Genomic DNA, 26,499 nt, shown 5'->3' with positions numbered 1-26,499 from the left:
ATATTGTAGATTTTTTATTACATTTTTCCTTCTAGTCCTTCTCTCATCCATGTTTTTTTTTTTGTTGTTGTTAGTTCTGCTCAGCTGCCAATACTACAACACAGTAATCAGAAGCTCAGTCTCGTCATAATTTTCTTTTATTCGCCTTTTATTTCTTTTCCTCTCAAAAGTTGTTGAAATGGACCGAGGTCAATCTTTACATAGCAACAAAAGTGAAGACAAAAAACACACTCCATCTCACACATAGGAAGTGTGAGAAAGCAAGACAAAAGAGCCTGCATATGACAGAGCGACTTGGCATTTTGGAAATGGAGATCAGTCTGACTAAATTCATTTTAAAGCTCTGCATTAAAGCAGCACCTCAGGGAAGAGGATGGAGAGGGAGAGAAAGAGAGACTGACTCATTACACACAGCCATTCTCTGCTCCAAAATCCATTTCATCTGTCCATGACGGAGGGAACTGGGGTGGGGTGAGGGGGGGAGGGGGGGTTGGGGGTGACAGACATTTCTAGGGACCAAGAAGCAACACCTGTAACATCCAGCAGTTACTCGAGTGTGGAGACACATTAACAAAAGACACAAATAAAACAGATCAGGACTTCCATACTGGGTATTTCTTGCAGCTCCAAGTCCTGTGGAACGATGTAACTCGCTCACCTGTAACCTGGTCGACGAGGATCCGGGAGGTGATGATGCGTCCGTACTGAGAGAAAAGCTGCTCCAGCTCCTTCTGCGGCATGGTCTTGGGCAAACCGCTCACGTACAGATTAGCGTCTCTGATGGAGGCCGAACTCGGACGGGCGTAGGACACCTGACGGCACAACACGCGCGTTACACACGGCTCAACAACAAAACAGCCATTCGAGCGTCATTTCTCGATGGTGCGATGCAACGTGACGCAAATCACTGTTTGAAAAGCCCAAGTCACTCTCTGGTGGGTGTGTCTCAATCCACACAGCCCATTCACTACACAACCACCTCCCTCACCATCAGCTGTTCACCGCGGATGTATCCTAAACCACACTCCCTATTCACTACATAAGGCACTAGTTTTCCCCCAAATAAAGTTTTACAGCAGCCGCAGAGAAGTTACACACCCCCTTAGACAACGCGGAAATTAAAATCTCCGTTTCGTTAAAACGTGTACGATAACCACGAGCTCCAGAACACCGGTCTCGAGCTAGTTCACTCGCTTCAGGTTCCTTTGCGTTAATGCTAGCGAACAAGCTAGTCCAGTTAGTAGTCCAGGTTTGTGCGCGTTTCAGGAAATATTAACCAGCTACAACACGACAACGCTTATTAGCTTATTCGATAACACCTGGGCAAGCACGCGATGATCCACAAACTTTTGCCAACACCGTGTAGATCGAACGTACAGTTCGGGTCGGTACCGCCACAGACCGATTCTGACCCCACGTTAGTACAAACGCAAACACTTTGTGCTTCCACTCGACTTGCGATTGGATGGTTTTTCGTGAACACCGTACTGCCGCTGCTGGGTGCAAAGACCGCACGGCCGAAAGCAACACGGCCGAGCTGATCATTTCAAGGTGACTCCAAGATCTGACTTTTTTACTCAAACTGTTTAAATGAAGCGAGAAAGACTTCACCGCATGAATGCCTTCACACGTTATCCAAGCCACTATTAAAAAGACAATCACCCCTCCCATCGCTGGAAAACCCAGATTTCATCACAAATTCCTCACTATACAGCACAGAAAGGAGGACGGCTGAAACGACTGCGGCGTTTATCTCCGAGAGCGGACACAATTTAGTCCCCAAATTCCATTCATTGTAACTCCTCAATAGCAGCCATTCAGCTATAACCACGACGCAGAGGTTTCTAGAGTGACGTGAAGTAAAACACACACCTTGGAGGTTAACTAATCGCTGTAAGCGTATTAAAACATGCGGATGGCACTTTACTGTCGTCTATTTCCAGCCTCGGTCCCCCTCCCCCACTCCCAAATAGGAAAAAGTCGTCAGCCTTTGAAGCGCTGGCGCTGTGAAACGGATTTTATTCTTCATAATAAACGTTAAATTCACGCGCACAAAAGCTTTGACAGGGCCACAATAGCGCATTCTCACTCGAGCCTCTAAGCTAAGGACGCAATCACGCCCAACCGCTGTCTATAGAGCGAGAAAGCTTTGGAACAGATGGAGATATTTATAACGCAGGAGACTGCAACACCTCTCCAAACTGTGAGCTGTTACTGCTCAAAACGCCGACCAGATCGCTCGGCTCACGCGCAGCCCCGGCGACGAGCATATGCTAAGAAGCTTTTGGCAAAACGCGAAACGATGACTGCACGGTGCGGTGCGTATCTTCTCCTTAAACCACGATGAAACGAGGACTTGAAGTAACGCCTGACGGCTCGCTCTGTCGAGTAAAGCACTTTTTAAAACATCATTCCAGACGACCCCAAACTTCTCATCACCATGATACTAAACAATCGCCAAGAACAAACCATACTTGTCAGTATATTCTTTAATAAAGTGATCATCTTTATTAATAGCTAATAAAAGTTCCTTTAGGTTCCACTCATCATAAGCGGACTTTTTTCCCCTCGCAAGCAATAAGGACTAAATCCTAAACGGAGGATCATACACACACACACTTTCCTCACGCGTTACATTTGAAACGTTATCTAGACAGCTAGATAGTGCTAACGCAAGACGACCGATTCTTGTCGAGCTTTATAGATTCATGATGTGACCGTTTTCTTTGTTATCTTACTGATCCATCAACAATCTCACACCGTGTAGCAGCCACAGGAACGCCGAGACAGGGGTGCATCGTCTCTCTACCGTACTGGACGTCACACAAGTCCGGCATCACAGCGTTAATGTACATTTACGTATTTGTACTTTAAGGAATCGTTAGCATTTGTTCCAAAAATAAAAACCGGTCACTGTACAGCGTTAACGTGTCCAAGGCAGTCACAATTCATCAAACCACTTGAATAAGAAAAAAGTAATCCTCGAATAAAATTTAATGCCAATTTCGGGACCTTTTTTTTTTTTTTAAATAAATAAAAAATAATAATTTTGAAACGTTTCAGTGAATTGTGATCGAGTGACGAGGCACTGATCCTAAAATGTTTTCCCGGCAAATTTGATCTTATTTTATATAGTGTATGGCACGGGGGGGAAAAAAGAGGAATTTTTTAATTTATTTATTTATTTAATTTTTAAGTTTTGTTTAAAATACTCTGAGAATCAAGCCAGTACGGTGAACCGGATGGTGACCGGAGTGTATCGTTACACCTCTACTGTGTGTATAATAAGCTGAAGCAAAGGTTACAGCCAACAAGATTATATTTTTTGTGCACCGTGTGCATTTTTTTTTTCTCTCTGATGAATTGTTTTTCAGAATAATCTAATTAATCTTCGCGCCCGCCCTAAACGCGTCGCACCGCGTAACCTTCTCGCTATATAGGCCACGTAACCCCAATCACGAGCTCACTCTGGATACATCCTAATCCTCACTATTCCCTATTTATATGTAGGGTGCAAACTCCACTGTCCCAATTTAACATGGGCCCCACACACACTTCCTCAAATACAGTGCAGCATGGGAATTCTGCATTGCAGTGCATTGTGGGAGTTACTGTACTTTCAAATCTCAGCTGAAACTTCTCTTCAAAACTTTTTATTTTTACTCGGATGAGGTCAATGTTTCTGGCATCTTTCAACCGTTTGTTAGAAGGATGGGAGAGCAGCGTCAATGACACTGAGGTGCTTAATGATAATAATAATCACAATCATGGAAAAGAGGTACCTCTCGATGCATTGTGGGTTTTATTTTGGTTCATCAATACACAGCTATGCGATTTGGTTCCTCACCGATAATAAAGAGCGAGACATGGACGTGAAGCATCATCCTACTCATTTAATCCACAAGCAGGAACACAAACCTTCATGCGTCAGGAAGCTTGGCAGATCAGTTTCGAAGGACGTACTGTATATAGAAATGTAAAACGGCACCGGTTCCTGCTTCTCTCTCCCCCTGCATGACACGGTGCACAGCGCTTATCTGCCTAAATTTAATTAGAACGCTGGCAGACGCGAGACGCTGGCTCGGCGCCGCAATCTCAGCCACGTCGATAAAAACTGTCCGCTTTTAATTAAAGCTCTGAACGGAGCTCGTGCGCACAGGAGCTCCGATCGATAAACGCCACCAAACTCGCCCTTGTTTTTCTCTACTTTATGTTTGAGAGCAGAAGGAAGGAACGCGCCGCCATAACTCCACGTTCAACATTCGCTCATCCGTCCCTCCTCCTCCTCACGACCTCGAACCACGTTTGTTCCAACTCATCTTTACGACTTTTTCTCGGCTAACGCTCGCAGACTGTAATCGCACGGAGGGCATCAGCATTTCTAAAAGAACAGCGGGAGATGTTTCTCTCTCTCTCGCACTCTCTGGAGTGCTGGAGCACGATAAGAAAACTGGAAACGGGAACACGCTGCTGCTAATGCACTTCATTTTATCCTCATTGAAGATCTAGAAAGTTGAGCTTTGTAAGAAAATTGTCGTTTTGCAGACCTGCCAACCCAGATTAGGGAAAAAGAAAAAAAAAAGAAAAAATGGAGGAGTGAGGGGTAAAAACACAGGACATTTACAGTACAGTCCTTTTACACGTCACTTATCTAAGTGCCGAGAATGCAGTGTGTCCCCTCGTCTGTTTTAGTTCATGTTTACATGCAGGCTTTCTTCCAATTCCAGGGAAAATGTTACCTAAAGCACTTAGTATCCATCTCTCTCTCTATCTAGCAACTGTCAATCATTCCAGATTCACGTCAATTAGCTCATCTCGTGTTTTTATTGGAAGCAGAGTGGGGGGAGAGAGAGAAAAAAAAAAGGAGAAACCCCCCCCACCACACACACACACACACTGTACTCCAGTGTTAAAACGCGGAGCGCCTACGGAACAGGTGTGTACGTTGGCAGGTCCGATTTAGCATAGTACGCGTTTCTGTATTCTCCAATCCCACAGTCACACGCAGAATCTCTTCCCAAGTCCTCTTACCTTGATGGTTTTGGTTTGCAGTCGCAGGCCGTTCAGAGTGTTGATGGCTTTTTCGGCGTCTTTAGGATCCACATAGTTCACGAATCCGTAACCCAGACTCTGACCTGGAATAAAAACACAAGTAGGTTCCGAGATCGCATTTTTATACGTCACATCAAACAGCATTCATAAATCGATCAATCACCGCACTTAATTCATTCACGAGCTCTGGCGAGTCAGGTGCACGTCACAGGTCATGCGTGAAATTCAGCTTGCGTATCAAATTATCGCCTCACGTTCCTTTTGGGAATGCCGTGCCTCGGTATTTTAGGTAATCGGGCAGGTTAGAGAGCTGCAGTATCCGTCTAAAGCCTGCTTTAAGATGTGTGGAATAAAACACTTGGGTATGTGCTGGTACAGGAAAACAGGTTAGAGACGTCGGTTAAAGAACAAATTACGGCACCTCCTGTATCGAACAAAAGGTGAACCGCCATCCGAGATGGAGAGCGACCCAACCATGGATGAAAAATAAAATGTGTAAAGCAGCCTTTATGCTCAAATTTGACCGCATTTTGACAATCACGATGGACTGAAACGTCCTCAACGCGGTTAAAGATAATACTGTAAAACACGATAAAAGGCCAGCAGGTTATTAGAATTTCTCTCATAGAAGCATTCCCTCCGTTCACCCTCCTCACTGGATTGAAGCAACTCTGCAAAATGGGAAAGTTTCTACTCTGGCCTGATATGATGGACGTTTTTATTTTAATAGACACTGGAGGGGAAATAAATAAATAAATAAATAAATAAATAAATAAATAAATAAAAATCAGACTGCTGCTATGACTCATCAGGCTGAGCAATGAAGATCTCTGTTCTCTTGAATAATTTCAATCTCAAATCTGCCTGAGAAATAATAAATAAATAAAAACAAAAATAAAGCTCGACACCCACTCCCTTCTACCACATGGTAGCGATGCAATTTCCACAGCCAAGATGTAGCTGCTGGTCAGGTTCAGCTCAGCCTCCTCCGCTAAAGTGAAACCTTCTAATGATCAGCACAGACGGTGAGATTGCAGAGAGGATGCTGTGCCAAATCGCACCGTCGGATCCAAAAAAAAAAATTACAGCAAAAAGAGCAACACAGGAAATCCTACTCTGGGTAGAGAGTGTTTAGTTTTTGTTTTTTTTTGGGATCCCCAAAGCTCAACCATCCCAAACATGCATCATCGCAAGACAACTGCTTCACACTGCACAGGGAAAAGAAAAGAAAGAAGAAGAAGAAGAAAAAAAAAAAGGTTAGATTGGAAGAAATCTTTTGGCGCTTCTCAAATCATCAAAAACGCCCAACAACCTGATTATACACAAGCAGCTTCCTCTGGACCAGTTATGTCAGTATTCCTATACTAGCATACCAAACTGGGTATTCGACTACCCATGCATATCTCTACTACATCACTGCTTCCGGCTACAGAAATGCGTACAGATTGCGCCAACATGCCATGCAATGTTTGACTCTATAGGGCCAAAAGTTTGTCATCACCACACCCATGTGCCTTGTGAACATCCCATTCCAGATGGAGGAGTCCCCCTCTGCTGTTATAACCTCCGCTCTTCGTTCAGTGTCCATTTGTGCTCATTCAGCATTAGTGATGTCGGGCGAGGGTGTCTGGGGTGCAGTCGGCGTTCCAGTTCATCCCAAAAAGTGCTCGGTGGGGTTGAGGTCAGGGCTCTGTGCAGGACACGAGTTCTTCCACTGCAACCTTAACTGCAACCATGTCTTCCCGGAGCTCGCTTTGCGGACAGGGCCGTCGTCATGCTGGAACAAGGTCTGGTCCTCCAAGTTCCAGTGAAGGGAAATGCCTCCAACTTTGCAGCAACAGTTTAGAGAAGGCTCACGTATGGGTGTGATGGTCAGGTGACCACAAACTTTTGGCCATATAGTGTATAAAAGTGAAGTGTGGTGGAAACGTTCATTTCCACCTGCTTTTCTGGCACAAACACCAGATTAGTTACATTAACAGGAAGACATCAATGCCCGTCATTATACTTTTACCACCATGTTTTGCCGCACCGTTTACTTCTAATTAAATTGCACATATAGGAGATCTACAAATAGTTCGTAGTCGATGCCAATTAAGTGACAAATCCTTTCAAATGGCAATCGAATGTCATATTTAACACGTGACTTGGTGAATTGGTTACCATATCATAACTAGCATCTTTCCAATGCAAAGAAAAAGTCATGAACATGATGAGAGTCATGATGCCCCCCCAAAAAAAAAAATTATTAAAAGAAAACTTTAAAAATAAAAAAAGCAGCCACACATGCCATCTTTCACTCACTAGAACCAACCAGCAAAGTGCCAATTAGACTGGTGGAATATGCATTCGTCCCCAAGAGAGTGGCTCTAAGCATCTGCTTTCACTATAATTGGCTCCCTGTTTAGTGTGCTACCGTGGGAGATCTAACGGCGGTGTGCTGTAACGAGGAACCTGAAAAGCTGAGCTAGGAGGAAAGGAGAGAACAAGAGAAACAAAAAAGATTCAGTCTCTGCAGTGACAGAGGTCAGGACTAAATAAAGGTACACGAGTAGATCTTTGTCATTCTAGCCAGAAAGACGCCTGCAGTGGAAGGAGAGAAGGGGGGAAAAAAACAAAACAAAAAAAAAAAACAACGATTCTCCAGGACAATGGTGTAATACAACACAGGAGCAAGGCACAAAGGACCGCAAAGTCCAAAAGTGCAACTGTAACTGTGCTCCAAAACTGTAGAGTCATAAATCACGACAAAGCAGCGTGCAGGACCGGAACCGCACTAAAGGGATCTAGAAATTCAACTGTAACACTTACAAGAGTGGAGTCCAAAAGGTAACCGTGTGTTCTAAAGTATAGATAGTGAGGAGATTGGGCTTTTATGTACGAGCTGCTCAGGAAGCAGAAGAGAAGAAACATTCATGAAGTCTGCTGATGGTTCCCCAGATGAAGAGTCCATGACCAAGAGTCCAGGAGATGGGGTCATCTACCACAGTGGTTTCGACCCAGATGTAATGCAAGTTTTCCTCATCAGCTGGTTTCACCAATTGCTGTACGATCTTGCGTTTCAAAAAATACAAAATCTGCACTTCCCAAGACAGAGATCAGATGATCATTTAGAACGTAGAGAGGATGGTAGAAAGGCAGGCTCCACTCCTCAGAAACACATGCACCGCTGGGCTTTTGGTCTACGGAGAGTGGCGTGATGGACACGAGAAACCTTTTGATCGTTTTCACAGTAGCATCACCCATGTGCAGTAGAGAAGGATAACGACGGTAGTTTTTCACTCTACTCCTCCTACTCATCATCCATCACCATGGTGTCATCAGCTAACTAGATGTAGTTGGAGGAAACGAAACGTTAAGACACTTTACTGCTTAAAAACAAGCGTGTGATCTCCCCTGTTGCTTGATATTCTGGATGGATATATACGACCAAGGTTTTGCCCATTCGCATACATGAACGTAAACCACTATGAAAACAAAAATAGAGCAAAAGAGCAGCAATTACGTAAGCGCTGAAGATCAACGGGCCACCTCGTGCACCGAGAGCCTCGGCTTACACAACGTACATCACTGAAAGCAACACACTCCAGTTTAGCACGACAGAATTCGGTTTCTCTTCATTAACCCGTTCTTTATTTTCTGATAATCATCTCACTCGACGTAAAACGTTCCGACATTTCCTTCATTTATTTGTTTTTACTTTGTTCATAGGTCTTGCATCAGCTTTAATAAGTTTGAAGCCTATTCGATGTTTAATAGCTAAATACATTACAGATCCACAGATTATCTAAAAATGCACTTTCTGCGTGTAAACATTGAACAGTGAGATTTGATTCAACATCCCTAAGCCACGACGATGCATGATCTCGCTCACAGACGAACCTGCTTTACTGGAGGAGCCACCGATCTGGAAACAGTTGTGTGGATGAAATCAAACGGTCCATTATCAAAATGTCTAACCTTATTTTCAGGTAATATGAGCAACTATTAACATAACGGCTATAGACCGCGACCTATACACTAACAGTATGAGGTTGATGACCGATACATGGTGGACTGTGGATCGGATATCGGAGGACAAACCGTCAGATATCGGGTCCTGGAACAGGATTTGGAAGTGAAGTCTATAGCCAGCGCTCTAAGTGTCGATACGTCATCATGTTTATCATGATCAGTCATTTAGCACCGACTATCGGCTAATACAGAGTCCTGATCCGATTTCTCCAGTGTCAGATACACGCTTCAAATACATTATAGATATAAACTCAGTCCAATGCGTACGCTCGACAACCGAATGGCTCTGCAATGCAATAAGAAGGCGGGGGTGTGTGTGTGTGTGTGTGTTTAAATAACTCTCTTAATTCCAGAAAAAGCATCATCGCACCATCTAGAGCAGCAGCAGCAGGAACTCAAAACCCAGGAGAACACCATCATTTAACGTACAGGATAAAAATCTTTTGGACTGAGGAGATTCAAATAAATTATATATGAATACGGTTTAGGCAAAAAACAAAACAAATTAATTCATTACTAAATGTACACAAACATTAAACCACAATAATCTACTTGTGCGTGAAGGTTTGGGCAGGAAGAACATTACAGCATTAACTATAATTAGGAGGTTTAGAGAGAGCCTGGGGAGAAAAAAAAAAAGAAAAAAAAAAAAAGCTATGTTGCTTTCTTGAATGTGCCATGTCTATCATTTTTGCAAGCCTGGTTTCAACATGGCCATTCGTTACAGTCTTGAACTGAAGCCGTACGTCGAAGCATGTAGTGCATCAATTCTTCATAACGGAAATCAGACGAACGTGCGAGATCTAAGATCGTAGAGAAAGCTACGCTCGACGTATTCACCGTTGCGGGAGACTGCAGAATCCGACCGAGCTTATTTTAACGCATCTTACTGAGCCGAGGAGCCGCAGAGCCAGCGGCGTGCCGAGTAGACGCGTGCGTGTGGGGGTAGGACTCGAAACAAGTGCCTAGAATAAAACCAGAAACGTTTAACAATTAAATGGCTCTTTAAAGCGAGTGAGCCAATCTGCTTGGCTAGCGGGGAAGTTTCATAACTGCGCTCGCTTAGGAAAAAAAACGTATAATGAGAACATATTGCTCGGTTAAGGCGGCCAATCTAGACTTGCCGATGTGGTGTTTTTTTTTTATTTTATAATTTTTTTTTTTAAAAAGGGGGAACAAAAAACCCCGCCATTTCATAAACGTAGGACGCGGAGAATATAAAGCGAGGCAACGAGGAGAGAACTCGTGCTGAGAGCTTTGACTTGAGATGAAATGCTTAGTCTGCTATTGACTTTTCGGTCAACAGAATCGGCAACCTCAAATCTTGCGTGTTTTAAAAAAAAAAAAAAGAAAAGATCAGCCCTCGATAATAATACATTTGATAATAATAAAAATATTTCATTATAAATTAATATTTTTTATTAATAAATACATTTAAAAATCGTTAAGGATATTAATAAACTAATGATCTAAAGAGGAAAGTATTTCTGTATTTGTTTTGTGATGAACTACTGAAGGCAGAGAGAAACCCTTCTTAGATCTAGTTTCTAAATGCAGTAGCAACTATATAATGATATCTGGAATTTAATATAAAAATTGATTAAGCAGTTTTTCTGAAGTCACGAAAACAAGTTTGGGGCTTCATTTATAAAACATTCGAACATGAATTCGATATTAAAAATACTCATACATGAAGTCAATTATCTTTATTAATATTCTATGCGTGCGTGTGCGTGTCATTTTTCTAACCTCAAACTAATTGTAGATCACAGGCTACATTTCATCTATACTAAAACACTAGTGATTTATTTATTTAAATAATAATAATAATAATTTAAAAAACGGCCACGCATTAGTACAGTGAAAACAGCTACATATTTACACACGGTTAACATGTGCGTGTGTGAATATGGCCAGGGTGTGGTGTAGATTGTAAAGCTGCAGTAGTCAGTGGTTACCGAGGTGAGGCTTCAGTGATGACAGCTTTCATGTAGGATGTCCATTTCATAACAGTCGCATCAGAAAGAAAGCGCGGCTGCATGCCCACGTCCACAACGCCCAACAATAACCAGCAGTCCGGATGAGCAACGGCCCGGATTTTAGCAATGACTTCATCCCCTTACGCGTGTCCGTGACCGAGACTAACTGATCGGAAAACAGACCCCCAGAGACCGACTTACTCAAAAAATATATTTTTTTTTTAAAAATCATGAACCAAGTAGAAAACGAGTACTTTATAATCCAGTAAATTAGTAAAAAGTCATGGAAAACTGTTCAGAAAAGACCGGCTAATTCAGTACACAAAACACACCAAAAGGTCTCCTGCAAGCTTTCTGAAAATCGATTTTCAGATGCTGTTAAATATATGTCACAAAAAAAAAAAAAAAAAAAGGCACTAAAAACATCTAGAAAATATACTGCGACTATTTTTGCTTTTCGCCCCCCCCTCTACAGATGTTCCACTCATAACATACCAGATCATGCAATGTGCGTTTTGTATACTTTTCTGGCCACAAGCTTCAGAATCGTCCATGCTGTAATTAGATTGGCTCGTCACACCTCACAGTGCGCTGTCTTCCAGCAGAAAAAGACTCCTAAACCAACAGTGTGAGCTCTAGAGCATGGAAAGCTAAATAAACAAACAAACCAACAAACAAACAAAAACAAACAAACCGTGGTCAAACCTCACCTGTGATTTTGTCTCGTACTAGCTTGCACGACTCGATCTCCCCGATGCTTCCAAAGAGGCTCTTGAGCTCCTCCTGGGTCATGTTCTGAGGCAGGTAGTTCACGATCAGGTTCGTCTTGCTGTCCTCCATGCCGCTTGACTCCACTGGTGAGGAGCAGCTATTCATCTGGTTCGGACCGTTGCTCGTGTTACACGACGGTCCGTTCGAGAGCTGTGTTTCCATGGCAGCAATTACCTGCTAAAGAGCCCAAAAAAAAGAAAAAAAAAGAAGAAACAAAAACAAAAACAAAGGGGGGTGGGGGGACCTCGAGTCAGAAAACACATTTTTACCTTCTATCTTGCCAACATGCCATCATGAGCCATTTTGCCTGTAGGTGCTGCCTGTGTGCGAGCTGAGATTTTAAATGACACCGATTCAATTCACAAAAACTAAAAAAAGGTGTTTAAAGAAAAAAAAATCATCCATTTAAAAAGCTGAGTTCACACACGCAATTTGAGCCAATAATGTAGATATATTTTTTAAAAATAAATAAATAAATAAAAAGGGGAAGGAAAAAAAATTGCTTAAACCCTTTTTTTGTTAAAGTAGTTTTTAAACTGGTATAAAAGGAAAGAAAAACATCATGGACTGCCTACTCTGAAACTGGGAAAAAACAACCACATTTTTTTGTTGTTGTTCAGAGCTCTTACAAAAAGACACCAGGAATGTTTGTCTAGTAGGGATGTCACAATAGCAAAAATCTAGTAGTCGGTACTGATACCACCAAAAGTACACGATACTCGATACAACGGTGTGGTATAAAAATAATTTTTTATTAAAACCTCTCCTGGAGGATATCCTCCTCTGGCTGATACTGGCAAAGAGTGAGAGAGAGCGCGGGGGGGGGGGGGGGGGGGGGGGGGGGGGGGGTTATTTATCAAACACTGTCTGACAATGAGTGGAGGTGCACTCCTAAACGTGCACACACACACCTTATACTCTGAATGCAAGCATTAGTTTAAATTCTCTGATATGGTGGCAGAACAGAAAGATTTATTAAAAGCGTGAACATGTGAATAATAATTAGTGACATTAGGCTACATTTAGCTGACAGGACACGGGCTGAATGGCGATGCACGGTGGCCCATTAGGAGGTAGTTTATAACACTGCAATGCGCTAGCGTCGTTAACAAATAACAGGCTATCGCTAACATTACGTGGAGCATAACATTAGCTGGTTTCACAGCCAGCTGCCTCAGACATACTATAGGACCATCTTTCAGGTGCATCACCAAATTCCAGGCGTTTCCTCGCTTGGGTTGAAATGAACGATAGCATCGGTTGCACACCGGAAACCGATGCTTGCTTTCCTCTCTTTTCCTCTCAACGAGCCAGGGCGGAGATAAACTTGTTAAGCTAAGCTAATCTTCTGTAGTTTTTCCTGTGCACTTGTAGGTCTTCTTCACCACTTGTGGACTGACAAACACTTGCATGTATTTGCTGCCCCAACCAGGTCCGGAAGAATTGCAACCTCGAGACCTCCATTAGAAACGGTTCCAACGCTAGTGCAGAAAAACAAGTACGTCACGTTTTAAGAATGTCTGTACCGACTCGGTACCGAAGTATCGGTTCTCAGGACATCCCTAATGGCTAATCATATACGTTTCTTATTTTATATATATATATATATATATATATACACACACACACACACACACACACACACACACACACACAATAATCCGTAGAGAAAATGCATTTCTTCTGCTCAGTCTCCCACACAAATCTAATTTCTTCCTGCCATAACAAGCCTAAACTATGTGGACATAGCATCAGTGATGCTAATTAGCTACAAACACAGACGAGGTCGTGTTAAGGATGCGAAAGTGTTCAGTTCCTCCGCAGAGTTGTAGCACTAAAAATAACAGCAAACCTTATTAAATCTTATTTTTCAGTATAATAGAAGCCAGAACTGCTCATCAGGAGAATTAACACCATAATAAATGCCGCTCCAGCACAAGGCACCTGATCAGCAGTAACGCATTTCCTAATCACATTAGCATTAGCACCAAGTAACAGCTAATTATACCAGGCTGAAAAACAAGTAAATACAATTAAAGCTTCTTTATCTTACCAGCGCACCAACATGCTAAAATCAGCAACACGCATATGGTACATTAGCAACACATCCTCACATGCTCAACAAAATGCTCTTCAAATATCTCCAACAGGTACGCTTCAACACAAATCTTCAGCAAAACACTCTTATTCAAATCAAGACCAATCTTCCAACACCCTTCTAGTTTTCTACAACCTAGAATCAACATTGCAACCGATACCACTTTTCAAAATACCCTACAAACAACCATTAACCAACCCTCCTCCTCCTTCAGCAAACCAACCATCCCCCTCCTACAAACCAACCAACCTCCTCTTTCTTCTTTAGACAACCAACCTCCTTCAGCAACCAACCAGACTCCTTCCTCAACCAGAGCCATATCTCCCTGTACTTCTCACGTGGTGCGCCCAAAGAAGCTAAGCAGGGTTGAGCCTGGCCAGTACCGGGATTGGAGACCTTTTGGGGAAAACTAAGGTTGCTGCTCTAAGTGGTATTAGTTAGGCAAGCAGGGGGCACTCATTCTGTGGTCTGTGTGGGGCCTAATGCCCCAGTATAGTGACTGACACTATACTGTAAACACAGCAACGTCTTTCAGCGGAGATGTTAAACCGAGGTCCTGACACTGAGGTCATTAAAAATCCAAAAGACACTTAATGTTTTAATAATAAATAAATATTTTTAAAGTAGCGGTATAACCCGGGTGTCCTGGTGAACCCCCCCCAGCCCTTCTCATGGCCCCCTAATAAATCCCCATCTCTGAAATGGCTACATCATTCTTCTCTCCACTAATAGCTGGTTTGTGGTGGACGTTCTGATGCATTCTAAGATGCTACACACTAGTGGTGATTGAGGAGATTCCCACCCCACACTAGGTAAAGTGCACCCACCAACCCTCCTTCCTTCCTTCCACCTACCCACCCACCAACCCTCCTTCCACCTACCCACCCACCAACCCTCCTTCCTTCCAACCACCAACCCACCCACCTTCCTTCCAACCACCAACCCACCCACCTTCCTTCCAACCACCCACCCACCTTCCAACCACCCACCCACCTTCCTTCCTTCCACCCACCTTCCTTCCCACCCTCCTTCCTTCCTACCCACCCTCCCTCCTTCCACCAACCCACCCTCCTTCTACCTACCCACCTTCCTTCCAACCCACCCTCCTTCCTTCCTTCCTTCCTTCAACCTACCCACCCACCAACCCACCCTCCTTCCTTCCAACCAACCCACCCTCCTTCCTTCCAACCAACCCACCCTCCTTCCTTCAACCTACCAACCCACCAACCTTCCTTCAACCTACCAACCCACCAACCTTCCTTCAACCTACCAACCCACCAACCTTCCTTCAACCTACCCACCCACCAACCCTCCTTCATTCAACCTACCAACCCACCTTCCTTCCTTCAACCTACCCACCCACCAACCCTCCTTCCTTCAACCTACCAATCCACCCACCAACCCTCCTTCCTTCAACCTACCAATCCACCCACCAACCCTCCTTCCTTCAACCTACCAACCCACCTTCCTTCCTTCAACCTACCCACCCACCAACCCTCCTTCCTTCAACCTACCCACCTACCAACCCTCCTTCCTTCAACCTACCAACCCACCCACCAACCCTCCTTCCTTCAACCTATCAACCCACCTTCCTTCCTTCAACCCACCCACCAACCCTCCTTCCTTCTACCTACCAACCCACCTTCCTTCCTTCAACCTACCCACCCACCAACCCTCCTTCCTTCAACCTACCCACCTACCAACCCTCCTTCCTTGAACCTACCAACCCACCCACCCTCCTTCCTTCAACCTATCAACCCACCTTCCTTCCTTCAACCTACCCACCAACCCTCCTTCCTTCCACCTACCCACCTACCAACCCTCCTTCCTTCCACCTACCAACCTTCCTTCAACCCACCCACCAACCCTCCTTCCTTCAACCTACCAACCCACCCTCCTTCCTTCAACCTACCCACCAACCCTCCTTCCTTCAACCTACCAACCCACCCTCCTTCCTTCCTTCAACCTACCCACCTACCAACCCTCCTTCCTTCCACCTACCCACCAACCCTCCTTCCTTCAACCCACCCACCAACCCTCCTTCCTTCAACCTACCCACCAACCCTCCTTCCTTCAACCTACCAACCCACCCTCCTTCCTTCCTTCAACCTACCCACCTACCAACCCTCCTTCCTTCCACCTACCAACCTTCCTTCAACCCACCCACCAACCCTCCTTCCTTCAACCTACCCACCAACCCTCCTTCCTTCAACCTACCAACCCACCCACCCTCCTTCCTTCAACCTACCCACCTACCAACCCTCCTTCCTTCCACCTACCAACCTTCCTTCAACCCACCAACCCTCCTTCCTTCAACCTACCCACCTACCAACCCTCCTTCCTTCAACCTACCAATCCACCTTCCTTCCTTCAACCTACCCACCCACCAACCCTCCTTCCTTCAACCTACCCACCTACCAACCCTCCTTCCTTCAACCTACCAACCCACCCACCAACCCTCCTTCCTTCAACCTATCAACCCACCTTCCTTCCTTCAACCTACCCACCAACCCTCCTTCCTTCAACCTATCAACCCACCTTCCTTCCTTCAACCTACCCACCAACCCTCCTTCCTTCCACCTACCCACCTACCAACCCTCCTTCCTTCCACCTACCAACCTTCCTTCAACCCACCCACCAACCCTCCTTCCTTCAACCTACCAACCCACCCACCAACTCTCCTTCCTTCAACCTACCAACCCACCCTCCTTCCTTCCTTCAACCTACCCACCTACCAACCCTCCTTCCTTCCACCTACCAACCTTCCTTCAACCTACCAACCCACCCTCCTTCCTTCCAACAACCTACCCACCCACCAACTCTCCTTCCTTCCACCAACCTACCAACCTTCCTTCAACCCTCCTTCCTTCCACCTACCAACCTACCATCCTTCCTTCAACCCACCCACCAACACTCCTTCCTTCCACCAACCTACCATCCTTCCTTCAACCAACCCACCAAACCTCCTTCCTTCCACCAACCTACCATCCTTCCTTCAACCCACCCACCAACACTCCTTCCTTCCACCAACCTACCATCCTTCCTTCAATCAACCCACCAAACCTCCTTCCTTCCACCCACCAACCTACCCTCCTTCCTTCAACCCACCCACCAACCCTCCTTCCTTACACCAACCTACCATCCTTCCTTCCACCAACCTACCCTCCTTCCTTCAACCCACCCACCAACCCTCCTTCCTTCCACCTACCAACCTACCCTCCTTCCTTCCACCTACCAACCTTCCTTCAACCCAGCCACCAACCCTCCTTCCTTCCACCTACCAACCTTCCTTCAACCCAGCCACCAACCCTCCTTCCTTCCAACAACCTACCATCATTCCTTCAACCCACCCACCAACCCTCCTTCCTTCCTTCAACCCACCAAACCTCCTTCCTTCCACCTACCAACCAACCTATCCTCCTTCCTTCCTTCAACCTTCCCTCCTGCCTTCCACCAACCTACCCTCCTTCCTTCCACCCACCCACCAACCTACCCTCCTTCCTTCCACCCACCCACCAACCTACCCTCCTTCCTTCCACCCACCCACCAACCTACCCTCCTTCCTTCCACCCACCCACCAACCCTCCTTCCTTCAACCCACCAAACCTCCTTCCTTCAACCCACCAAACCTCCTTCCTTCTTTCCTTCAACCTACCAACCTTCCTTCAACCTTCCCTCCTGCCTTCCTTCAACCTACCAACCAACCTACCCTCCTTCCTTCAACCTACCCTCCTGCCTTCCTTCAACCTACCCACCCTCCTTCCTTCCACCCACCCACCAACCTACCCTCCTTCCTTCAACCCACCCACCAACCTACCCTCCTGCCTTCCTTCAACCTACCAACCAACCTACCCTCCTTCCTTCAACCTACCTTCCTGCCTTCCTTCAACCTACCCACCCTCCTACCCTCCTTCCTTCCACCCACCAAACCTCCTTCCTTCTTTCCTTCAACCTACCAACCTTCCTTCAACCTTCCCTCCTGCCTTCCTTCAACCTACCAACCAACCTACCCTCCTGCCTTCCTTCAACCTACCCACCCTCCTACCCTCCTTCCTTCCACCCACCCACCCACCAACCTACCCTCCTTCCTTCAACCCACCCACCAACCTACCCTCCTGCCTTCCTTCAACCTACCAACCAACCTACCCTCCTTCCTTCAACCTACCCTCCTGCCTTCCTTCAACCTACCCACCCTCCTTCCTTCCACCCACCCACCCACCCTCCTTCCTTCAACCCACCCACCAACCTACCCTCCTTCCTTCAACCCACCCACCAACCTACCCTCCTTCCTTCAACCCACCAAACCTCCTTCCTTCTTTCAACCCACCAAACCTCCTTCCTTCTTTCCTTCAACCTACCAACCATCCTTCAACCTTCCCTCCTGCCTTCCTTCAACCTACCAACCAACCTACCCTCCTTCCTTCAACCTACCCACCCTCCAACCTACCCTCCTTCAACCCACCCACCAACCTACCCTCCTGCCTTCCTTCAACCTACCAACCAACCTACCCTCCTTCCTTCAACCTACCCTCCTGCCTTCCTTCAACCTACCCACCCTCCTTCCTTCCACCCACCCACCTACCCTCCTTCCTTCAACCCACCCACCAACCTACCCTCCTTCCTTCAACCCACCCACCAACCTACCCTCCTTCCTTCAACCCACCAAACCTCCTTCCTTCTTTCCTTCAACCTACCAACCATCCTTCAACCTTCCCTCCTGCCTTCCTTCAACCTACCAACCAACCTACCCTCCTTCCTTCAACCTACCCACCCTCCTTTCAAACAACAAAACACCCTTCAACAAATACTCCACTTCAACATGTACACTGTCAAACATGTGCCTTCAAATTCACACCAAACATCCTTCTTCAAATACTTTGATTTCTTTTGGGGGTTTCAAAGTTTTCAGGATAGAGATTTTGTCTGGGGTTAGAGAATACACCTGAATTCTGTACAGTACCAGCTCAAAGTGTGCACTTCTTTAACCATTCCATATTTTATACAGTAAGAGTGAGAAACGGAGCTCTTTCCTAGCACTTACTGACAACTTGATTACATTTTGTAATTACTTCTTGTCTTCCTGAACTTTATTTTTGCATTATAGTTTAGGCATATAGGCCTAAATATTGTATTTAATCAGTCAAGTCCACATTTTTGACAGGTATGGTTTACATCACTTCAGGTATTTATATTTTTCCCCCCATTTGTGTATGGGGTCTGAAAAGGCACAAGGTTTAAACCACTGAAAAGGCACAAAGTTTAAACCACAGTTTAGCGTTTGGCCCGTTGTTGCTACTGTAGCTCAGTGCCATTTTTTGTTATAAGCAGGGTTTTTGTTTGATCATTGCCTTTACAACACTATTTTCCGTTATGTAACTGCTGGAGTAGCACAACTAACCAAACCACTAACAAAAATGATAGTATTACTCGATAACACTGATTAAAAATGAAGCAGAAAAGGGACAGATTGGAAAGATGTGATGGCAAACAGCTCAAGCCGCTTTAAAACTTTCCTAAGAGTTTGAATTTAGCTACTGACACACTGACCCAAACCTGTTTACTCTCCATTCCATGATTCATAACTACTCGAATTGTAATGCGGAGCAGCACAGGAAATTGGCCATGACTGGAATGACATGCGTGGAAATGAAGATAAATAAAATCAGTAAATAAGAAGAAGAAGTCCCACAGACCCCGGTCCAAGGCTCAGCCGCCCACGAGCCACTTCTAAGCAGAGAAGCCACATCACACAGCCTGACTGCCATGTTAGTTCGGAGATGCCGTCTGCAAAAATGTGGACACAGAGCACACCGTGTTAGAAGCACACTACGGTCAGAACAGATCACATCAGTACAAAAAGAGGGGGAGGGATTCAGTTTTTTGGGAAGTGTGTGGGGGGGGGGGGGGGGGGGGGAGCCATGCAAACATTTTCAAGTCGTTTACAACCTATCACTCCATACATCAGACAGAACAGATACACAACATTTGCAAATTCATGTGTAGAAAAATGAAAAATCATCCACTCGCAGTTCATGCTCAAGAATTCTTTACAATCCAATGTCTCAATTTACACACAAATGATACTTTCATTTCCAAAATACACACTATACGCCCCCCCCCAAAAAAAAAAAAAACCTGCAGAATGCAAGCCAGACTCATCGTTTCTTTCATTCTTAATCCACAGCTCAAAAGTGCCGCAGTTCCATATATATGAAGCTGTACAAGTGTGTGTGTATAAAAGTGAATAGAGTACACTAATGCTCATTTTAGGACAGGGGACAAATTCTTTTCTAAAGTAAACATCACTCATCTGCAATTCACTCAAGTAGAAAAGCTACTTTTTTTTTTTTTTTAAACCAATTGCAGTTACTTGTACTTCCACTAAGGAACATGGAAAACATATTAGCTAAAGGTTTTATTAGCTTTATTCCTAATCTCACTTGGTTAGCGTTAGAACCGGACAAATACGACGACAGAATATGGGAGATCATGATAAATTACTTCAGCATACGAATGTCAAGGATTTTTTTTTTTTTTTATTATTTTAAAAAAGGTTTTCTTAACAACGCATCATCGAGGGCTACATTAATAGCAGGAGCAAGGTTATAAATAAATTAAATTAAAGGAGGAAGAAAAAGAAAAAAAAAAACCCACACAAGAGACTAAAGTGGAATACAAATAAAATCAACATTTATACACTTAAATCGAGAAAATTGTAAAAAATTATTTCCCCCATACTGAACAAGTTAGAAATCTTTGATGTTTCTAATTAATTTGGGATAAAAATGGTCAAGTTCATTGATCTTTTCACAACAAAAAAATACCTATTAGAGACTTTGTACTGAAGCATTACATTTATAAAACCGATTTACTTTTATTCATTAGAAATGTAAAAAATTTGAATTTTTTCCTTTTTTTTTGGTTTAGTCATTTACTTTTGTAGCCATTGCAGGCCATGGTGTTTTTGTACGTCCACACTGTCCGGTGCTAAAAATCGTAATCGTCATAAACGCAGATGTAACGAGCAACAAATCTAAAGCCTTAGCTTTTTGCATAATCATTTGATTAAGTGTACATTATTTCTCTTCCCTGTGCACCTGCAAGCTTTCTCTGCCTCGTTCAGTCGTTTGTAATTTAGTACCGTGGTGAAAGTCTAAGAGAGGAACGTCAAGATGCACTCAAGTTTATTTGAAGCCTTTAAATCAGCGCCACGTCTCGGTTTATACTCCACCGCCGTATAGAACAACTGAACAAAAAACAAACAAAAAAAAAAAATCCATCATCTATGAGACAATACACTAAAGCCACGAGACGATACGCATCCCGAAACCATAACGACAAATAAAATTACTTTAATCCATTCATCTTGTAATAATTACAAAGCAAACCATTGTGATATCAGTACATTGCAGTGGGAGAAAAGTAGATCAGGACCAACGTAAAGTGTCATTTTCAAATGTATTTATTTTTTTTAAAGTTAATCTTTCATCATCAGACGTATTTGTATTCATGTCATCAGATTACCGCTCCTCCTCCTCCTCCTGTACTGAGGTCCAATTTTACACACGAACCGGAGACCCTCGTGTTCACCATCACTTCTGATCAGATTAACTTTTTTCAATTAAAAAAAGCATGATTTGAAGCATCTCAGTTCCGATTCGCAAACAAGAGGTAGGACACGAATAATAAACAGGAATTTCGCCACGCTTCAGAAAGGCTACGGTAACCTCGGCAGTGTTTTTATTTCGTTATATAATCGAGACGACGAAATTGCGTCTTAGGCCTGTTCACTCTCAGCGGGTCCAACGTGCTCACCCAGGCCTGTGCTTTGGTTGCCTGGAAACCTAATCATCTAGAGCATGACCAGTTAACACGCTAATTAATACAAACGAGGAACGTGCATGGAGCTGCATTCGGACAGAGATAATGAACGAGCACTTGAATACCCGGAAAGAGGCGACTATGTAAGCTCAGTCCTTGGCCTCTCTCTGTGATGTAGCGTGGTGCGTTTGCGCTCTTGACAAAACAGCAGTAGGTCTTTGACTAGCATCTCCACCCATCTGGCCACGTTTCCATCCTCGCTCACTGACTGCACACACTGCCCACGACCAGTTTTTATTTTTTTATATACATAAAATCTCACACACCTGAAACGTATCCAACGCTGCCATCTTGTAGCAACCAAGCTGATTACCTCGGAGTTTTCCCCCCCACTAATTTATACAAAACATCAGAGGTGCATTGCTGATGTAAATATCTGTAAGGCGACCTGTGTCCTACAGTCAGTGCGAGATCCTCATCGTGTCCTCCATCACTACAAACTTGTTGGGAGTAGAATAAACACATCGACTCGGAACGGAATAAGAAAACCCCAAATCCAGCATTTCAAACCAACAGCCAGCATCACGTCGAAGAACAAGCCTCAGAACCACCGACCTGGTAATCCAACACTAATAAAAATAAATAAATAAATAAAAAAAACCACCGACTTAAATAATCCTGAATAAAACATTTTAATCCAGTAACCCGAGAGGAACAGTTCTGCGGAAACCATCATCTCAAGCGATTAAAAAGAAATGTTTAAGACGTTAAGAATAACTCCAGTCGGACTGCGGTGCCACTGGGGCAGTATCCAAACTATGGAGTGAAATTCGTGCCAAAAAGTATTAAACAATTAAGAAACGAACGGAAATATGGAACGAGAAAGAAGAAAAAACAAACAGTGAACAAGTTTACAGTCACCATTCCCTTGAGGGTGGGGCTTGACAGCAATTTACTCTTATTGGCTATCGAGATTTGGATCGACAGGTCTTTGACCAGGAAGTAGAGATTCCTGTGGAGTGAGTTTTGCAGTTCTCAGTATCGTTAGTGTTTGTACTCTGTAGTGGAAACTAGTTTATGATTAATGTTTGAGGTGTGTGTGTAGTCTCATACGACTAATTTCTGATGAGCTCTCAGGAACGACACGGAGCGTCATCCTCCACAGCTGGACACTCGAGCTGCCCATTCAAATCTCACTAGCCAATGAGAGTAAATCGCTCTCAAGCCCCGCCCACACGCCAGAGCGGCCATCGTGGAGCGCAAACGAGAACTCCGGCAGCGCATTCATAAACCATGATTACAGAAAGCCAAGCTTAGAAAATTGTGACCAGAGAACGGCGTTTATCTGAGGAGTTCGCCTTTTCCAGTTTCAGTGTGCTCTTTCTTGTCTCGTCGTACATCTATGCTCGTTTCTTGAATACTTTTGGCGCACATCTCATTCCATACCAAACCATATTCCCAAAACAGAATGATAAACGAGTTCTCGCCTGATTAGAGACCCACACTGAGGCGAACGACGAGAAGTACGGTCCCATGCAAAAAGGACTCGACAAATCAACAACATTCTTTAAAATAAATAAACTTAAAAATAAATACATGAAGACAAAGCAGACACGAGATGATCAAACACTTGGAAATCATCCTCAGCTCCTCTGACAGGACTTGTGCTTGTTATCATAACAAGGACACTTTGCAAATAACGTGAATATAAAATGGAGTTGTTGGGGGGGGGGGGGGGGGGCAATAAATTAATACGAGTTCAGAGGGAAGACAGAAAGGATTCAGTTTTAATAATGAAACCCTCGGCAAACAAACCAACCACAGATTCAACAGGAAGTCGACTCTAAATCTTAACCGAGTCAAACAGATTGATTGGCATTGCTGCAGATTTGTATAATAAAAAAGTTTGATTTTTTTTTTTTTAAAACCCCCCCCACACCAGCTTTTCTAATTTAACCACGTCCGACAGATACAAAAGGGCGAATCGATCCAATCCGGCAGCATCTGAATTCGCTCTACAGAGACCGCATCTTTAGCCTGTGAAAAGCTCAATACAGCCTGAGGAAAAGAAAGGCTGACTGCGAGCCAGACAAAAACGCTGCGCGCGGCAAAAAAAAAAAAGCAAAGGGGAGAAAAAAAAAAAAAAAGACGAGGAAGACGGCCGTGCTATTTATCTAGCTTCTACACTCTTCTCTCCCTCTGTAATTTCACCTTTTAATTCAACAGGGACTAAAACATTGGCCCACTTCCTGGCTTCACAAAGCAGCCCAATAAAAGAGGAGAGAAGTGGATTTCAGGACGGACGCGCGTCCGCTGTTCGGGAGATTCCACTTCTATATTCCGACAGCTCTACGACGTTTCTTCCATTCTAACGGTAGCATTTTAATTCATACACGGACCACGTTTTATCTGGTGAACACAATTCGAATAGTGACGTTTCAACACTTAATAGATTCACGATTACTGCAGCAATTCATTTTCCATCTCTGCTTACTGCTCACGCCGTACGTCAGATCAGAAGGTCGGCTCGGTAAAGCGCGGAGGGCGTTCCCGACACGCCTCGTCCGAACGCAGGAACGCCCACAAAACGCCATAAAAGGGCAAACGCACAGACTACTGGGAGCACAAAATGAACAATCAGGGTAAAGTTTGAAGTGGAAGGTATTTTAACTCTATTATCTGCCAATAAAAACATTTCAGAATATGTAATAAGTGAGCACAAAAGCTGAGACATGTCTACAGCTTACAGCTACAGTTTAGTCTTCGTTTACAGGTTTGTGTTGGTTTGATTTATTTCTTCCTTTCTTTTTATATACCTTAATTAATGCCAATATCTGTCAAAAAAAAAATGACTGGTTTTCAAACAACAACAACAACAAAAAAAAAACGCTTGTTCCCAGGCAGCCAGATTGTAGCGTTTAGTCACCCGGTGAGCAGCTGATAAATTTACTACATCTGCAAACTTAAAACCTCCCAACGTATCCGATAACACCTTGTACGGCGTCCAAATCTTTCACCGTCATTTCTCAGAGGCACCAACAAGAGTTAAAAACCATGGGGGAAAATAAAATCACTAAATAAAACCCCAGCAGGACCTTAACAACTAGAACAAAAAGCAGCTTCACTATTTATCTCGGATCTGGGTCTGTGAACACGGTGTACCTTTAAATCCGATTTAAAAAGTTCAGAATTGGACCTCTGAGGCTTAACTCGTGTTCATGCGGTGCATTTCAGCAGGGTGTAAAAACTGCCCCTGGGTCAGAGTAACTTAACATGATGGAGCAGGTCAGAATAAATAATTCTTTAAAAGCAATACTCTGAAATGTTCTGCCCTACTTGGGAGAGGCTTTATTTGTAAGGAGGAATGCCGAACTGTTGGATAACGCTCCGTCTCGGCCTCAGGGGAAGGACGCGAGTACGGTTAGTTTCCCCTCAACCCTGAAAAGGAGCTTGAGTACAGCTCCGTGTGCAACAATCCCTCTCTGCTCGAGAGCTGATCGTCGCACCATCGTGACACGCCGCTCGGCAATAACGAGGTCACTTATAAAACAGCAAGTGTTTATTAAAGGGGGGGGGGGGGGGGTGTAAATCACAAGGAGACATCACGATAAACTACACAATTTACCAGTGGATACGTTCTCGGTCAACAGGAGCAAAATAAAACATTAATGTTTTTTACTAGATTAAAGACTAGAAAGTGGATTGTACTGCACTTTTTTTTTTTGGACAGTACCTGCAGGATTTGGCGATCACGGGAACACAATCAAGTCAACGCCACAATATTCAGATTAGCTTGCGATCTTCCCCCCAAAAAAAAAAAAAAAAAAAAAAAAAAAAAAGTTACCAACGATTTTCTGCAGACTCCGGGCAAGACATATCATGCGACATCGCCACAAGCCCCCTTCTATTCACGTGCATCGAACACAAGTACAGCTAAAAAGATTTAATTTACCAATAAACATCGCCGACAGTCCGTGCCAAGAAATTCCTCGCCACTGCGATTTCGCCGATTTAAGTCGTTTTCCGCAGAGAAGCACAGACCCGCAGCAAAATCAAGCATTTTGGCCGCGACGATCACGGAACACTCTCCGGAGTCGTGTACGGACTGATCAGGAATCAGCAACACGCAAGAACATAGAAACGGGGGGGGGGGGGGGGGGGGGGGGGCTTAATGCAGTTCACAGCTGGAACGAAGGCTGAAGGCGGCCATTTTGTCAAAGATGCGTTAAAGCATTTTAAAAAAAGTAAACAAATAAAATTGTATAAATATTGTATATACTGTATGTCTGCAGCAGCTTTGGAAGAGAATCTGCCAATATATATAATAAATAAATCAAATTGCTTTACAATCATTTACAATGATTTATTTGGGGTTTTATGATTAAAAGCAAAAAAAAAAGAAAGGAAAAAAGACGACAAAAAAGTAAAACCATTATGCTCTATAGGTAATAATTTAATTTGGGATGTTATCATTGGCACAAAACAGGAAAAGGGGCCAAAAAAAAAAAAAAAAAAAAAAAAAAACCACACATGGCTGTACCCCACCCCCATGATTGTCCTTCAAGTGGTTCAGTCTGTGGTGGTTTTACTTCACCATATAAATAAATAAATAGATAAATAGATAAATAGATAGATAGATAGATAGATAGATTTCAGATGAACTGCACACTGAATGACCCGACTGTTTCTATTCATGCGCCTTTCAATTTATTCATGACGCAACAAGCCTTTATTCAGTCCCGTAACAAATGGTGCAGCAGTTGG

At 44.0% G+C, this 26,499-nt stretch overlaps 1 protein-coding gene across 6 annotated transcripts in view; it reads right to left on the bottom strand.

Moving 5' to 3' along the window:
• Nucleotides 1-26,499, bottom strand: part of elavl2 (ELAV like neuron-specific RNA binding protein 2) — a 49,131-nt gene that overhangs the window by 7,136 nt on the left and 15,496 nt on the right. For 4 of the 6 annotated variants that reach the window (XM_017460799.3, XM_053677432.1, XM_053677434.1 and 1 more), the window contains exons 2-4: nucleotides 11,756-11,993; nucleotides 5,032-5,135; nucleotides 659-812 (exon numbers count right to left, since the gene is read on the bottom strand). In XM_017460799.3, the coding sequence (XP_017316288.2) occupies nucleotides 659-812; nucleotides 5,032-5,135; nucleotides 11,756-11,978 (481 nt within the window). In that variant the 5' untranslated portion in view covers nucleotides 11,979-11,993. Of the gene's footprint in view, nucleotides 1-658; nucleotides 813-5,031; nucleotides 5,136-11,755; nucleotides 11,994-19,607; nucleotides 19,699-26,499 lie in introns of all 6 variants that reach the window. The other 2 variants (XM_017460801.3, XM_017460802.3) reach the window with 2 other exon arrangements.

This window comes from Ictalurus punctatus, chromosome 29 (assembly GCF_001660625.3).
Source record: "Ictalurus punctatus breed USDA103 chromosome 29, Coco_2.0, whole genome shotgun sequence".
Taxonomy (NCBI): Eukaryota; Metazoa; Chordata; class Actinopteri; order Siluriformes; family Ictaluridae; genus Ictalurus; species Ictalurus punctatus.
Note: the sequence above shows the minus strand (reverse complement) of the source record. Positions and strands in the feature narration are given on the sequence as shown.